We start from the raw sequence: 16,376 nt of genomic DNA on the forward strand, positions 1-16,376 counted from the left end.
GGGGTTGTTAACCAATGTCATAAAACAACATGTGTACTACTGTTTCATGAGAAACTATTTGTTCTGTAAGCCTTCACCTGAAGTACAATAAAATAAAAAAAATAAAAAAAAAAAAACTAACAGAAAGGCAAAGGGAAGGAGAGGCCCTCCGCTCCCAGTAGGGAGCAGGCGTCCCTGCCCGGAGGGATTTTCTTCAAGCAGTGTTTTCTCCCCTGCAGCGGTTGCCCTGGCGATCACAGGGCTCACTGCCTTGGCTGGGATGCCAGGAACAGATTTCTAAAAGACGCTGGATCCCAGCCAGGAAAAGATAAGAACGACACATTGTAAACAACATTTATTCAGAAAACCTGACCAGGTTAGAGGGGTTTTGTGGAAAGTAGGAGGGAGGTGCGTAGAAGAGGGAGTAAGGTCGTTGGGGAAGAGCAGCGGTTTATCTTAAACAACACAGTGAGGCATCCAAGTGGGGTTGTCAAGGTCAAGGTTCGAAAGGTCCCAAGACCAACAATTTCTGAGGAGCTGGATCACAGTGTAGAGTCCTGGCTATGTTTTTGGTTTCGGAGGCCCTGTGCAGAGCCTGGGAATCTGCATTGCAACAAGCCCTCCCAGAGGTTCAAGCCCCACACCCAGAGAACTAGCTCAACCCCAGATGCAGGGGAGTGGGGTGGGGGCTGTGTCCCTCCCGACCCAGCACCCAGCACGAGGCTGACGCTCAGTTCCCACTGGCCGAGGAAATGAATCCCGCTTGCCCAGAGCTTCTGGGTGGTAACCAGTCCTGCGGAAGTCGGGGATGAAGCTGACTCGAGAAGAGACTCACCAGCCCGCTGCTCAGCACGTAGAAGTCATCACAGGAGAAGATGGTGCCGGGGTAGGACGAGAAGACCAGATTGTTGCCGGGAGCCAGCAGAGAGTTCTCTGTGGGGACAGTGCCCCGGGGGCGGTGGGGGGAGGAAACTGGTCAGACAGGCCCATATGGGGCCCTGCATCCCCACCCAGCAAGGCACCAGGAGGTCTCCAAGTGGGAAGCCAGCAGGCCTCAGGGGAAGCCCCAGCCTCTCCTGTCCTTTAGCACACCAGGCCATCTGACATATATAAATGTGTGTGTGCGTGCGTGCATAAAAACCTTTCTCGTAGTTAGGGGTGAGGGAAAAATTTGGGAACAGTTAAGGGTGATGGAACAACATGATGAACAATTAATGTCGCTGAACCGTGCCTGTGAAGATATAGAGATGGCAAGTATCTGTATCACAATAAAAAGAAAAAAAAAACAAGATTTATTGTAAAAAAGACAACAATTGAAGGCAAATGCATAGGCACCAACGTTTGTTAGTGGTTGCCAGGGGCTGGAGGTGGGAGGGAAGGGGCGTTATTGCTGAAGGGGTACTGAGTTTCTGTTTGAGGGGATGAAACACTTTTGGGAACGGAGAGTGGTAATTGTTGCACAACACGGTGAATATGATTACTGCCACTGAATTCTACACTTAAAAATGGTTAATGTGGCAAATGTGTGTGTGTGTGTGTGTGTGTGTGTGTGTGTGTTTACGGAGCCCTGGTGGTGCAATGGTTAAGCGCTTGGTTGCTAACTAAAAGGACGGTGGTTTGAAGCCACTCAGCCACTCTGCAGGAGAAAAGACCTGGCAATCTGCTCCTCGTAAAGATTACAGCCTCGGAAACCCTATCGGGCAGTTCTACTCTGTCCTAAAGGATCACGATGAGTTGGAATCGACTTGACGGCACACAACAACAATATGTATATGTATTAGTGTGTGCGGGTGTGTATCTTAGAATTCTCTGAACTTGGAAAAAAAGTGCTCTTTTCACTTAAAGATTTTTCTGATACATTTTGGATCTCACTGAAATTTTTTAAAACTTTATTTGTAAGGTTCCGAAATTGGAATAATGCACAGTGATCCTGAATAAGGAACACAATCTTTGACTTAAATTCATTTGTTTTGGAAATAAATGAAGGGCACACTCACAAAAATAACTAATTAAAAAAAGACAATTCAGATGGCAAGACCCAGAAATCTGAGACCCCTGCTTTTGGCAGCATCCCAGCTAGCCACATGTTAGTTGTCTGACCACCGGAAAGTTACCCATCCTTTCTGCGGTTCAGTTTCCTTATCTGCAAAATGAGAATAATATTTCCTCATCCCCACACAGGCAGGTCGTGAGGATTTAATTTAAAGATCACACATGTAAAGGGCCTCTGGCACAACAGTGGGCACACAGTAAGCATGCAATAAGTGGTACCACAGAATTAGACCAGTGAATGAGGCCACCCTAGATGGCCAGCCCACCCTAGCTGACCTGCCAGCCGACTGCAGAAATATCACGGAGCCCAGCCAAGATCAGCCAAGCCTCGCTGTTATGGACTGAATTGTGTCCCCCAAAAATATGTGTTGTAAATCCCAACCTCTATACCTGTGGTTACAATCCCATTTGGGAAACAGCTTTTTGATATGTTAATGAAGCAGTATTAATATAGTATAGCTAGTTGAGCGCTCAGCTGCTAACTGAAACGTCAGTGGTTCAAACCCACCAGCCACTCCACAGGAGAAAGATATAGCAGTCTGCTTCCATCAAGATTTACAGCCTAGAAAACCATATGGGGCAGTTCTACTCTGTCCTATAGGATCACTATGAGTCGGAAGCGACTCAATGTGATCTTATGGGACGATGGGACATACTATAGGCAACAGAGTTTTTATTACTGTAGCGTATGCTTATATATATATATACTTTTTTTTATTGTGCTTTAGGTGTAAGTTTACAGCTCAAGTTAATTTCTCATACAAAAATTTATACACATATTGTTATGTAACTCTAGTTGCTCTCCCTATACTGTGACAGCACACTCCCCCATTCCACCCCGGGTTTCCTGTGTCCATCCGACCAGCTCCTGTCCCTTTCTGGCTTCTCATTCTGCCTCTGGGCAGGAGCCGTCCATTTGGTCTCATGTATCTGCTTGAACTAAGAAGCACACTCTTCACAAGTATCATTTTACGTTTTATAGTCCAGTCTAATCTTTGTCTGAAGGGTGGGCTTCGGGAATGGTTTTAGTTTTTAGGGTGTGTTTTTAATCAATCTCTTTTGAAATATAAAAGAGCAGATTAAGCAAACAAGCAAGCAAGCAAGCAGAGATTGGGGAAGAGAGATGCCACACCACATGAAGATCACCAAGGAACCCAGGAACAGAAGCTGAAAAGAAACAAGAACCTTCCCCCAGAGCCAACAGAGAGAGGCTTCCCCTAGAGTTGGCAGCCTGAATTTGGACTTCTAGCCTCGAAAACTGTGAGAAAATTAATTTCTGTTTGTTAAAGCCACCTGCTTGTGATATTTCTATTATAGCAGCACTGGATAACTAGGACACTGGCCCAGACCAACAAAACCACCCACTGACATGCAGACACATGAATGATAATAAATGGTTATTATTTTCAGCATTGGTTGTTTTAAGTTTGGGAGTGATTTGTTATGCAGCAATAGCTAACTGATACACTTTGTGAAGGAAAAAAAAATGAAAGAAGTGAACATGCTACAAACAAGATGAACTCTGAGAAGGGCCCTACATTGACTCTAGTGTGCACAGGGGAGCAGAAAGGGCTGCCTAGGCCCATGCCTCCTAGTATCACCCCATCTACCCTGCCCACTCACACTCACATACACCCACGTCCACCCACCTTGGGGGCCTTCGTGGAAGTGGAACGAGTACTTCTTGACAATGCGCAGCATGTGCTGGTAGGAGTTCCAGGTGTTGTGGGCGACAAGCAGGTCACGTTGGCCAGGTAGCAGCTTGATGAGGGCGGAGCAGGAACCCGAGCCCAGGGCACGCTTGGTCTTGGTCTTATTCAGAGCTGGCTCCAGGTCTTCCAGGTCCCCAGAGAGCTGTAAGAGACTAAGGAGGGCCAAGGCAGAAGAGGATTACTGCATCTGCCGTGGGTACTATTATCATGCCCATTTCAAGGATGAGCAAGCTGAGGCTCAGGGAGGTTAGCCGACCCATCCAAGGCCATGTAGCCAGGAAGTGGCAGAGCAGGTACTGGAGCCCAAGTCTGTCTGATGTTGAGGTGTGTGGCCCATTCCCCGACCCTGTGCACTCTTGGGTGGCACTTACAGAAACCCCAAGGGTTTGATGATGAACTTCCCAGTTGGGAAGGTCATGCGGCCTCCGTAGCTGTCCTCCAGGCCTTTCAGCTGCAGGAGGGTCAGCCGTACCTGGGGGGAGGGGGCAGAGGTCAAAGGTAGGGTGAGGCCTCTCCCTCAGGCTTACACTTTCTCTTCCAACAGGAAGGGCTTAGGCCTGGAGGCCCAGGCATACCCTCCAGGTTCCAGCCAGCCCTGACCCTGTTAACCACCACCCACCCCTCCATGCCAAGGACTGCCTTCAATTAATTAACTCTATATCCCCAGCAACCCAAGATCATCCCCACTTCTGAGCCCAGCTCAAAAGCCACCTCCTCCAGGAAGCCTCCCAGTTGGTCCTGGCCCACTGCCAACAGCTCCTTGCTCTGAGTGTAGTTACTGGCTGCACTGCTGCCTCAGGGCACCTGCCTCATGCGGCTGGCTTCTCCTCTTTGTCACTGTTCTGCCTCAACAGCCTGTAGCCATGGAGAATCATCACCATGTCCCCTACAGGGCTTTGTCCTGTGCTGTGCACACACCAGGCGCTTAGAAAGCATCTGCAAGATGGATGGATGGGAGGATGGATGGATGGATGGACAGAGGAACAAATGGATAGATGGATGAATGAACAGATGGATGGATGGAGAGACAGACGGAGAGACACACAGATAAATGGATAGATGATGAATGAATGGATGGATATACAGACAGGCAGGACTGACAGATGGACGGGTAGCTGCTGAGTTAAACAGAAGGGGAGGACAGAGAAAGAAGCAATTGACTAGATGGATGGAAGGGAAGAGGGAGTGACAAATGTCAGTCAGGTGCATGGAGTGGATGGACAAGACAAGACAGAGTCATACATCTTCAACCAACATTTATTTATTAGGCCCCTACTATGTGCTAGGCACCGGGGCTATGGTGGAGAACAAACAGATGTGGTTTTTATCCTCTTGGAACTCACAGTTGAGCTGAAAAGAGACTCTGGATACCTCACTATAGTTACCATTTTCAGTGCTACAGAAGCCCAGGGACAGGACGCTGAAGGTGAGGACCAAGTAGGAGTTAGCTGGGCAAAGCGGAGGAAGGTGGTCTGGGCAGAAGGAAGAGCATGTTCGAAAACCCTGAGGTAGGAGGTAACACTCTTGCTCAAGGAACTGAAAGAAGGCAGAGGGGCTGGAGCATGGGGAGCAGGGAGGGCGGTGGGAGGTGGAGCTAGGGAAGAGAGGGCAGGGAGTGTGCCGAGGCCACAACAAGAAGCAGGGCTTCATCATGAGAGCAGTGGGCAGCCCCTGAGGAGATGTAAGAGGAGAGACCATGAGCAGATGTGATGGATCAACAGATGAGAGGGCTGAGACATGCTCACGTGGCCAGGAAGAAGGAGCAGGCAGTGGAGGAGATGCGGTGGTGGGAGAGATGGCTTGGCAGGCAGATGGAGGAAGCTTTGGGAGGGCAGGTGCACAGATAGGTAGACCACGGACAGGGAGATGGCCAGGCAACCAAACAGGGTGTATCAACAGGGTCGGTGGGTGGGTGGAAGTGATGACTGGGCTAAGATGGGCAGGCGGGTGACAGAAGTGTTCAATGGGGTAGATAGGTAGATGAAAGGAAGACAGTGACAGATGGACAGATAGCAGGTGGGTGGGAAGACAAGCTAGATGTGTGAGTGGGTTACGGACGTATGGATGGAGGGAGAAAGGGAGGGAGGGAAGGAAGGAGACTGGATGGATGAGTGGTGGATGGGCAGATGGGTGGCTGAGTCGGTGGGTGGATAGGTAGGTGAATGAGTGGAAGAGCCTGCTCTAGTAACAGTATAAGCAGATGGGCAGGTGGACGGTGAGAAATTCTACTGAAGGGAATGGGGCAAACCTTGCCTAAGCTAGGTGGAGGTGCCAACAGACACCAACGGCCATTTTACAGAGACAACCTGTGGCATGTACTTCATATATAAACTCTTGAGGTTTTTCAAAGAATCTGTAAATAACTGACATTTTTTATTTTTGATGATCTATCCAGCTGCCCAAAGGCAGAACACCCTGCCTGGGGCCTCAGGGTGAGGGCTAGCTAATCAACAGCTTACCCAAGGAAAGGAAAACAAAATTCACTGTGCCCAAATCGCATGCTATTCCCCTGTTCTTCTCCCCTTCCCCACTTTCTCTGCACTCAGCGTGATCAACCTATCAATGTGTTGAGTGATCTCTCTTGCATACACGTAAACTAGCATGTTAACAACGGACTCTATGTCTTTGGTTATACTTTGACAACAGGAAGGCTAGGATGGATGGCTGGAGTACCATCAAGTGGGAGGACAGACAGATGGACAGGTGGAAACTGGACAGGTGGATGAATGGCAGGTTGGCTGGGAAGGATGGAGATCATGATGGACAAGGGTGACTGCGCAGCTGGACAGGCCACAGGGCTGGCCAAGATAAGTGGGAGACGGGGCAGTCAGCCGGCTGGAGGACCAGCAGCCACAGGGGTGGCCGACTCCGAGGCAGACCCAACCCCCTTCCCCATCCCGCTGAGCGTGGCAGCTGTGCCCACCTGGTGCCAGTAAGCAGAGTCCCTGTTCAAATCCATCTCCTCCTGCATCCACTCCAGGTTGGCTTCCAGGAAGCTCTTGAGCTTCTCACAGTAACCAGCTTCGTACTTGAAGGGGCCACAGTAATTTACCACCGTGTTCATCCAGTGCATGTAGATGAGCTGCGGGGAATGGAAGAGGTGGGCAAGGGCAGGGCGGCATGGCTGCCCCCTTCCCTGAAGACCCCACTGGCTCCCATGCAGGCTCACCTCACCTCAAACGGGTTCCTCTCCTGCAAGGCCCTCCTCCTCACTGGCCTACTCTTAACCATCATCAGGGGCCAACACTTCTGGAAGTCTCCTTCCACTGGAAGTCTTTAGAGTTCAAGGTCAATACTGGATTATGCCTCCTCTGCTACCAGGGACCCCATCTATATATACATGCATTCAATCCACTGGTTAGCCGGTCAACTAATAATTTTTTGAGCACCTACTATGTGCCAGAAGCTGTTCTAGCACTCAGGACACAGCAGTGAACAAAAGAGCAGACATGCCTCCTGACCCACTTTGGGCAACAGAATATTGTCCAGTTTCAACCGGGCCTCAAGAGGCCTTCCACATTTCCCTGCCCAGAGGCCGTGTGAATGAGCTGGGGCTAGCCTGCTAGAAAAACTACGTTTCCCCAGCCATGTGAATGAGGCCATCCTAGATCGCCAGCCTGCCCCAGCTGACTGCAGAGCATCAGTGAGCCCAACCAAGATCAGCCAAGCCTGGCCCCAACCAACAAAACCACCTGCTGATATTCTCGCGGGAGAGAACGGCTCATCTCGTTGAAGTACACTTGCCCACAGCTAACGTTTAACGAACACTCTATGAACTGACACATTCAAACCTCGCAGCGACTCTGTAGAAAAGGCGCTAGGATCAGCAGCTCCACTTTGCAGCTGAGGAAACTGAGGCACAGGTAGGTGAGTAACTTTCCCAAGGTCACCCAGGTAAGGAATGAAAGAGCCGAGATGTGAACCCACGTAAGGATGAGGAGTTTCGACTTCCCAAACACTGAGCTCACTGGGCAAAGGTTGGGCAGTAACTTCCAGCCACACCCCCCACCCTGTGAGAAATATTCATTTGATCATTATGCTTCCTAATTTATAATATGTCATGTATTTTTACATACATCAGATAGTTCATAAGGTAATTTTTTTAAAGAACACGTGTGAGCCTTTACTTCTCGATTAGGTGGAGAGTAGGGGGACCAAGTCCACTCTGCACACACCTCGAAACCCTCCAAAGCATCCTGGGGAGCTCACCTGGTGGAGGGAAGTTGGGGCCCCGTTCCCCCACCACGGCCCTTACCTCCTCAGACACGGCAGCCTCCACGATGCCAGCCGCGTAGGCCTGCAGGCTGTCATTATAGCAGCCACTTGTGCCCAGCTCCAGAAAGGCCCACCTGGGGGGGAGGGGACACCTGGTCAGTGGCAAGGGCTGGATGAGCAGGCTGTCTCTAGCTTAAACCATGATCAATAATCCCATGACAGACAGCTTCACAAGAACGTCTATCTGTCTGTCCATCTTTGGGCACTGGTCAGGTGAAATCCCTAAAAACAGAACTGCTGGATAAAAGAGCACCCGTATTTTTCATTTTAGCAGATGCCATCAAACAGTCCCCTCCAAAAAGTTGTACCGATCTATGTGACCACCACCAACAATAATACCAGCTAACATTTACTGGGGAGGCCCTGCATGGTGCAAATGGTTAACGCACTTGGCTGCTAATGGAAAGGCTGGCGGTTCAAGTGCACCCAGAGGTACCTTGAAGGAAAGGCCTGGCATTCTACTTCCAAAAACTCAGCCATTGAAAACCCTATGGAGCACAGTTCTACTCTGACACACACAGGGTCGCTGTGAGTTGGAATTGACTTGCCGACAATTGGTTCACCCAGAACACTTAGGCAAAGTGTCCTCTGGGCCGGGCACTGTTCTGGACACTTTCTTGTCTATCAACACACCGAATCTTCAGGACAGTCCTGCAATCCTGCAAGGCAGGCCATTACTGTCCCATGGCAGGGCAGAAGGGGAAATGAAAGCCTGGAGTTACCAAACTGCCGCGGTCAACTGCCCGACCAGTTCTGCCTCCTTCCCTCCCTCTGCCCACGCCTTCTGCTCTACCGCTCGGTGCCTTTGTAGTCCCTCCCACCATTGGCTAAGTGTCCTTTCCCGCCCTTAGAACTGGGCTGGGCTTTGGGCAATGGAATGTGGGTGGAAGAGACAGCGTGACCGCGACCGTTCTACATTAGCCTTCAAGAGGCCTCTCGTTTCTACATGCCCTCCCGCACCTTCGCCATCCCCACGAGAAAAACAGCCCCCGGCAGCCCACTGGTCCTAGGAATAGAGTCACGTGGGACAGGCCAGGTCCTCAGACCCGCAGCTTGAAACAGAGCCACCCCAGCCATCCCACAGATGCACGGGGAGTGTCAGGCCACTGGGTCTGGGGGGGTTTGTCACACAGCACTGTTGCCCATACTAGTGATACACTTGCTAAAGGTAACGCTGCTAGCAAAGGGCAGACCCACCCCTCCCAAGGTGTTCCAGAAAGACTGTTGCGGGCAAATGGCACCTATCTGGGTTTTCTGCAAACTCAGGCAGAAATAATAAAGGCCGTCTAAACGGAATCACCCCAGCCGCCTTTGCTGCTGTGTGAAACAGGGAGGTTGGGACGAATGGTGTCTAGAATCCCTTGCGGCTGTGCTGATCAGCAACTTTGAAAAACTCTACCCCAGCCCCTGGCAAAAGGAAACACCTACAAGAGAGTGTTTCTAAAGCCCGCTGTACTTGCAAAAGATTGTTCTTTATTCAGAGGCTGTGTTCTTCCTGCTTATTTAGTTCTATAACGGCTGTTCTTCTGTGAGATAATACTGGCAGAGGTCAATAAATATTTTTCTGTTCTGTTTTTAATGCACTGGCGTGACAAAAATAAAACGTTGGCAGTGCTGGATCTGTTTCCCCAGATTTTTTGTTTGGAATGTCTACTGACTACAATGTCATTTTGTTATCTATGCCAAAAAAAAAAAAAACCAAACCCATTGCCATCCAGTCAATTCCGACTCATAGCAACCCTATAGGACAGAGGAGAACTGCCCCACAGGGTTTCCAAGGAGCAGCTGGTGGATTTGAACTGTCAACCTTTCGGCTAGCAACCAAGCTCTTAACCACTGCCAGGGACAGCTAATATCCCGGAGACAACGTGAGGGTCTGATCCAGGAGCCTCTGTCCTCAGAGAAGGAAGTCCCTGGGTGGTACAAACGGTTAACACGCTCAGCTACTAACTGAAAGACTGGACTGCGAGGCCACCCAGTGGTGCCTCAAAAGAAAGGCCTGGCAATCTACTTCTGAAAGATCAGCCACTAAAAATCATATGGGGCACAGTTCTACTCTGACACACACGAGGTCACCATGAGTTGGAAATGACTTGACAGCAACTGGTGGTGGTGCTCCTTGAGACAGGTCACGTTTCGAAAAAGCCAGATCTGAGATGGGCGGGGCCGTAGATCTCTCCTCACCAGCCCCCTTCAGCGGTCCAGCACGGCCCTGGACGCGTTCCATTAGGTGGGGCCCCCTCATCTGTGGTTATCACTTCTTTCTCATTCTTGATGGAATATATTTATTATTTGTGACTTTTCAAAGAAACAGCTGGGTCTTATTTATCCTTTTTCCTGGGCTGGGTTTTTGCTTGTTGGTGGGTGGATTTGATATGTTATTCTCTCGATTCTCTGCCCAGGTACTTCACAGCAGGTGACCTGAGCAGGGGCCTCAGCTTGGAAATGAGGGTGGTGATAACCTTGCAGGCTCAGGGAGGAAAGCAGTTGACAAGGGGTTGGGGCCTGAGGCAATGGGGGGATTCAGGTTTGAGGGCTCAATCGCTGAAATCCGGTAGCATGGAGCACAACCTCATTAGTGGGAGCCTCTCCTACCCAAGGTGTTCCAGAAAGACTAGTGTTGCTGGGCACATGCCACCTATCTGGGTGTTACTTGTTAGTTTCCTCTTATTTTGATTCACTTGGCGCAGATGGTTTGCACTCGGCTGCTAACCAAAAGGCTGGCAGTTCGAACCCACACAGCAGCACCACGGAAAAAAGGTCTGGCAATCTGCCTCGGTAAAGATGACAGACAAGAAAACCCTATAGAGCTTGGTTCTACTCCGTAACACATGGAGTTACTATGAGTCGAGCTGACTCAACGGCAAGAGGTTTGGTTTGATCCCAAATGGATCATGATTTACTTCAAACAGTGGGTAAGGTGCTGGTTGGTGCAATCAAGTCAGGGAAGGAAGAAAAAGTAAGGCTGGAGGGTTCAGTCTCCCTAGGACCAAGGTCAGAACGAGGCTTGAGCAGGAGGTGGTACGGTTTTTCTGATCTCCAAGCATCAAACCCTAACCATTTCTGGGCCACGTCAGGGGCGCAGGTCCAAAGCCAGATATAGCACAACTGAAAGAGGCGGGGCTATTGGTGGAGGAGATGTGATTTGTCCTGACAATCTGAGGATTATCAGCCATATCTAAAGGAGAGAAAGGAGAAAGGACCCCAATTCCAGGTGAACAGAGGAGTCAAATCGTTGGCCCACATCCTCCAAAAAAAAGTAAGAGTGAGTTAACCCCAGATCAGAGATTCTGCTGCCTTAGGGACCAGGACACTCCAAATATCTGTCTCTCATCTTACCCCTGAGTTCTCAGGAGGCTGTCTCTGAGGGCCTCGGTTTCCCTATCTGTAAAATGGGGTTCCAGATACGATCTTCCCTACATCATAGCCCCAGATGCTGGCAAACTCAGAGGGAAGGGACATGTGAGCATAAGAGAAGGAAGTATAAGCCTGGACAGAAAAGATTCCGGAATGGTGAGGGGAGAGCAAGAAGACCCGGGTTCACCTCTCGGCCTTCAGTTTCCCCAACTATAAAATGCGGGCAAAGAATACCTGCTCCTTTCCTTTTCACTCATTCCTTCCTTCAGCAAATAAATAGTGATGCTTTCTGTGATTCAGGTGAATTTCTATGACTCTGAGCCCCACCTTCAGGAAAGGAAACAAGCTCAGAGAGGTGAAGTGATTTGCCTAAGGTCACACAGCAGCGGAGATGGCCCTGGAACCCAGGGATTCTGGCCTGTCTGCCCTTGACTGTCCATCCAGCACTTCACTTCCCAGTTTTCCATAACTGAGAACAAGCCAACCCAGTGAGGGCTTCCTGGGGCCAAGGATGCTGGGCATCACCTCTGTGCCTCCTCCAAGTTGGCACCCTGGCAGAGGGCTGTCATGTCCCCTTGGCTATGCTAGGCAGAGCTGAAAACATGTGTGAGTCAGCAGAGAATGGGTCACCAGATCCCAGAGTTATGGCCACCCCTGCAGCCAGCCACAGAGCTCTGGTGCCCTCCAGAGACGCCAGGCCACACTGTGGCTTCCTCTCCCTGGGAGCCTTCCCAGAACTGCCCCGCCCGCTCCTGTGTCTGCAGCAAATCTCCTCCCCCAAATCTCCCACCTACCGTCTATCTTATATCCCCCAAGTGTCATAAAATACCAGAATAGGGGTGTCCTCAGTGTCCTGTGTCTCCCCAACACTTGCAGGAAGCAACGCATGCCAGCAAAATGGGTGGGGGCTGCAGTGGGAGGTGGCCATGCCTGCTGAAGGGGGCAACGGGCACTGAGACATGCCCAGGATGGGGTTGGGGGCACTCAAGTTTTCCTAAGACCCCAGCACTTCCTGGATCCAGGGCCTGGGCCCTGCTGTCCTCCCCACTCCCACTGACTCTGGTTTCTCTTCTGGTAGTGTCTGTCTCCCCCAGTGAGCAGTACCCCCAGCCTTCCTCAGCTCTGTGTCCCCAAGGCCAAGCTCCAAGAGAATGGATGAATGAATGAATGAATGATTGGGCACAAACCTAAAAGGCTACCCTACCCCTTGCACAAGTTCTGAGGGCTCCCCACAACCTCTCTGCCAGAGCACATGCTAAAAATCAGGCCACAGATAGAGAAATGGGAGCCCAGACAGGCAGAGGAGCTAGGGAAGAGTCACACAAGAGAACGGCAGCCTAGGTCCCAGTTATACGGAGTCAGCATGACTGCCAAGTACGAAGCTCCACGCTAAGCACCTGGCCAAGGAGAGAAGCAGAGCCCTGACAAGGATACTATCTGGGTCTGTGTGAATTTAGGGACCCTCCACTTTCAGACTGGCCTGGAGCCCGGGCTCAGTCCTGCTGCCGTGGTTCTGGAAGGCAGGCAGGGAGCTGGCACCTGGAGAGCTGTCACCACCACCCCAGGCCTGGGGACAGGAGGCTGGCCTCCAAGGGGTTGGGCATTGCAGTAAGAGGCAGATCTCGATGGAGATGGGAGGTCTGCATGCATTCCCCCCCAGCCAGGGACCTGGTCCAGATGAGCCACTGGGGACTAGTGGTGGGAAACTGGTCTCTACGGGGACAGAAGTACTGTCATTCCAGGATGGAGACAAGGGATTGGCTCCCATGAGGTGAGGGATGCTGCATTACCCCCCCCCCCAAGCATGGACCTGGTCCAGATCAGGGTGCTGCAGCCTCAGAGGCGGGAACTGACCCCCAGGGGGGAAAGGCAGAAAGGGCTGTCACTTGGAAAGAGGTTGGCCCCAGGGATATGGGCACCTCCGGCCGAAGCAGAAGCCCAGCGCCCTCGAATCCCCTCCCAGATCGGCTCCGCGCGGGGTCAGGCCAACCCTTACCCGGTCTCGCGGATGGCGTTGGTAAGGTTGGCCCAAGCCACCGCGTCAGGGTGGCGGCCGTCCACCAGGCGCAGCTGCCCGGTCGCGGTGTCCAGGAGAACCGAGCGGCTGCGGGAGGCGGGCGGCGACGGCCCGTCGGGCCCCCAGCGGTGCCCCGCAGGCGAAATAGCGCCCGTCAGGCCGCTCAGGAACAGCCCGACCAGCAGGGCCAGCACCAGAGCCAGCGCCAGCGCCTGCGTCAGCGCCCGGGCCAGGCGGCCGCCCGGGGAGCCGTACACCGGGGCCACCATGACGGCGCGGAGCGGCGCGCCACAACCGGGTTCACGTGATTGCGCTCCGCCGCGGCGAGCGGAGCCGCAGGCATCGGGGGCGGGGCGAGCGGGAAGAAGGCAGGGCCCAGAGGGAGGGGAGGAGCCTAGGCCGAGCCTTTCCGGGGTGGGAGGGGCCCAGGATGAGCCGTAAGGGGCGGGCTCGGTCTTAAAGGGCCCCGGCACCTCTTTATACCCACACAAGCCCAGCAGAGTTTACCTGCTTCTCCTCAAACTTATTATTTTGCAACTTTGCAGGAAAGGTTGCACGAATAGAAAAATAAATCTCCATACACCAGTCATCAATTTCTAGTCTTTTGCCACAGTTGATTGATATCTATATATATATACATAATTTTTGCTGAACCATTTGAGAAGTAATTCAACACATTGTAACATATCAACCCTAAATACTGCAGCATGTCCCTCCGACGAGCAAAGACATTATCCTATAGAACGACAATAGCATTATAACACTCAGGAAATTTGCCATTTATTTAATATTATTATCTAATTGTTGTTAGTTGGCATCCAGTCAATGCCAACTCATGGCAACCTCATGTGACGCCATAGTTTTATACATACAGTGAAGGATGATTAATAAAAACATCAGGTTGATAGTGAGTTCAGGAGTTTCTAAGGTAATGGTAAAACTCTGTTTCTTAACCAGGGTGGAAGGTACTTGCGTGCTTGTATTATTATTTTTCTTTAAACTGTAAATAACTATGTTTATGTCCTCTTTTGTATGTATAATATATTCCACAATAAAACATCTTTTAAAACTAAGCAAGCAAGTAAATAAGTTATAAATCTGCAGAGAGAGAACAGAGTACATCTGGAATATCTTGGGAGATTATTAATCGGTTGTTCTCCAAGAATGGGAAGGAGTCCAATGCTGGGGCGGCACAAGGAAGAAAATCCAGGAGCTGGGGTAGGCTGGTCTCTGTCCTCATCCCTTCTTAGCTCCATTAGTTCAGAGTTCTTTCAACTTCTCCACATCGCCCGTGGTCTAAATAACTTCCATAAGGCAGTACTAGAACTCAGGTAGATTAAGTTCTAGAAAAGCAGATTTTCTCTCTCCATTGAAGCAGAATTCAAAAGATTTTCCCAATGCAAAACGTTGTTTAATGCATTTGAATTACGCTGTTGGCGATAGAATATTGAATATACCACGGACAGCCAGAAGAATGAACAAATCTATCTTGGAAGAAGTACAGCCAGAATGCTCCTTAGAGGCAAGGATAGTAAGACTTCGTCTCATTTATCAGGAGGGAGCAATCCCTGGGGAAGGACATCATGCTTGGTAAAGTAGAGGGTCATCAAAAAAAGAGAAAGACCCTCAATGAGATGGATTGACACAGTGTCTGCAACAATGGGCTCAAACATAGCAACAATTGTGAGGATGGCACAGGACCAGGCAACATTTCATTCTGTTATACATGAGGTCTATTGAGTCAGAACCAACTTGACAACACCTAACAACAACAACAATGAAGAAGAAGCAGAAAGAAGAAAGCAAAACAAGAAATCGTGGTAGATTAAGTTCGACAGCTAACCGGGAAAGGTTGGTGGTTTGAATCTACCCAGCAGCTTCGCAGAAGAAAGACCTGACGACCAGCTTCCGTAAGGATTACAGGCGAGAAAACTCAATGGAGAAGTTCTACTTGTCATATGGAGTCACCATGAGTCAGAAAGACTGGAAGGCACCCAACAACAATAAATATAGCCAGGATGCTTTGCTGCTCCTACAACTGAGGAGTGGAGTCTGTTTCCCCACCCCTTCAATCTGGACATGTGACTTGCTTTGACCAATAGAATGAGGCTAAGTGATGTCATGTGACTTCTGAAGTTAGGATTGAAGAGGTGTTGCAGTGTTGACCTTCATGAGGTCTTGAGTCCACCATGCTATGAGGAAGCTGGGGATGAAAGATCACAGGAGAGGGAAGCCTGGCTGTCCAGCTGTTCCCACTGAGTCCATCTCCCAGTGGACCCCATGAGTGAGCCCAGGTAAGACTGGTAGACAAACCACCCAGCCAACCCACAGAATCACAAAAAATGCTAAATTGTTACTGTTCTCAGGTGCTAATTTTGGGGTGGTGTGATACCCAGCAATAAACAACTGAAACAGAAAACATTCCATTGTTTCAAAGATAAAAATCTCTACTTATTTATCATAGGGAGACCCTGGGTGGTGCAAACAGTTAACTCTCAGCTACTAACCAAAAGGTTGGAGGTTCAAGTCCATCCAGAGGCACCTCGGAAGAAAGGCCTGGCAATCTACTTTCAAAAAATCAGCCTTTGAAAACTGTATGGAGCACAGTTCTACCCAGACACACATGGGGTTGCCATGAGTCAGAGTCAACTCAATAGCAACTGGTAGTACTTATAGACAAAATAGAAAATACAAATAAACAACAAAAAAATTTCCTGTAAGTCCTTTATTCACCTATAATTCCTAGAGAGACAATTGGCTCGGTGTATATCTTTCTAAACTCTTTTCCACACATACACATAAAGTATATGTTTAAGAAATATAATTTGGATTTTACTGTATAAATGAGTTTAAATGCTTTTTCATTTACAATGTTTTATAGTTTTAGTGTTACTGAACCAGGATGTTAAATGGCTTGCGTAGCTATAGCGGGTACTGTAAATGATTTACCCAGTCCCCTACTGTTGTACACATAGTTTGTTTCC

The 16,376-nt window shown here is 50.0% G+C and overlaps 1 protein-coding gene across 2 annotated transcripts in view; it reads right to left on the reverse strand.

Annotated features, from left to right (window-relative positions):
* The window catches only part of PLBD2 (phospholipase B domain containing 2), a 21,660-nt gene extending 7,971 nt beyond the window's left edge, over nucleotides 1-13,689 (reverse strand). For both annotated transcript variants that reach the window (XM_004379054.2, XM_004379053.2), the window contains exons 1-6: nucleotides 13,372-13,689; nucleotides 7,999-8,092; nucleotides 6,667-6,825; nucleotides 4,115-4,215; nucleotides 3,681-3,895; nucleotides 815-912 (exon numbers count right to left, since the gene is read on the reverse strand). In XM_004379054.2, the coding sequence (XP_004379111.1) occupies nucleotides 815-912; nucleotides 3,681-3,895; nucleotides 4,115-4,215; nucleotides 6,667-6,825; nucleotides 7,999-8,092; nucleotides 13,372-13,661 (957 nt within the window). In that variant the 5' untranslated portion in view covers nucleotides 13,662-13,689. The remainder of the gene's footprint in view (nucleotides 1-814; nucleotides 913-3,680; nucleotides 3,896-4,114; nucleotides 4,216-6,666; nucleotides 6,826-7,998; nucleotides 8,093-13,371) is intronic.
* Nucleotides 13,690-16,376: the final 2,687 nt, after the last annotated feature.

The sequence above is a fragment of the Trichechus manatus genome, unplaced genomic scaffold (genome assembly GCF_000243295.1).
Source record: "Trichechus manatus latirostris isolate Lorelei unplaced genomic scaffold, TriManLat1.0 scaffold00061, whole genome shotgun sequence".
Classification (NCBI taxonomy): domain Eukaryota; kingdom Metazoa; phylum Chordata; class Mammalia; order Sirenia; family Trichechidae; genus Trichechus; species Trichechus manatus.